Source organism: Perkinsus marinus (genome assembly GCF_000006405.1).
Source record: "Perkinsus marinus ATCC 50983 genomic scaffold scf_1104296942542, whole genome shotgun sequence".
NCBI classification, from domain to species: Eukaryota; Perkinsozoa; order Perkinsida; family Perkinsidae; genus Perkinsus; species Perkinsus marinus.
The window spans coordinates 1-887 of NW_003212140.1; the positions used below are offsets into that span (position 1 = coordinate 1).

Sequence of the window (887 nt, forward strand, 5' to 3'; positions counted from 1 at the left end):
TGGTAAACAGCGTCGCTGGTCTCCGTATGTGGGCGAACTGTTGCAGTGATCCGCCAACGTATGCGTAAGGCGGATCTTGGTAGTTGCTTAGGTTTTGTTGATGCTACAATGTCTGGTAATCGTGTGATGGTAATTCTCCCAGGTGGTCGTAAGCAAATGGAGTCTATCCACAACTTGTGCCCCTTCGAGCAGACTGGTAGGTCAGCTGAAGATTTTATTGGCCCAAGTCGTGTGGGGGCTCGTATATCGGTGAGAATTGCTGATATTAACGGCGACAGCGACCTTTATACTGGAACGATTCGTCGTGATGAGACTGTGATGTCTCCTGAGGATCCTCGTGGTCGTTGCCTGGTTACTTGGGATGATGGTACTGAGCCAGAATGGCTGACCCTGGGAGAGGAACAGTGGGAGTTCTCTGATGAAACTAGTCCGCCAAAGTTGTCCCGATTGCCCAGAAGAAAGAAGTGTCGCACAGGTGTTGTGCGAGGGGGGCGTGTAGAGGGATGATTGCATCCTAAAACGAAGTATTGTGTTTGTTTCTGTGCCAGTTGTCTCCTTGGCTATTGCTCCGTGTCGCAGTGCATATCTTAGCCTAGCGCCAAGTGAGCCTACTATTGATTATATTGATAGATAAGTTCTTCCTATAAGTCCTCTAGTTGTGGCGTTCCCTCAATGGGAGATAAGGAAGGTGCACCGACCCTCAACACAGGCAGGAATACTAACCTCTATACTACCGCGGAATTGAAGGTGGTTCAATGTCTAAATAGTGACGCAAATTACCATTTTCAGCTACCAGCGCACATCGCGGCGGGCGTGAGTGGAGAGAGAAAGTTGAGTAATTTTTTCGAGGCAGCAAATGATTCGCAGAGTGGTGCAAAAATCAGTAA

At 48.6% G+C, this 887-nt stretch overlaps 1 protein-coding gene across 1 annotated transcript; it reads left to right on the plus strand.

The window, feature by feature from the left end:
* Positions 1-108: 108 nt before the first annotated feature.
* Pmar_PMAR001313 (hypothetical protein) lies at positions 109-507 on the plus strand (the record flags this gene model as incomplete). Its single annotated transcript, XM_002781391.1, has 1 exon — positions 109-507. One exon carries the CDS (start codon positions 109-111, stop codon positions 505-507), a length of 399 nt encoding a protein of 132 aa, XP_002781437.1.
* Positions 508-887: the final 380 nt, after the last annotated feature.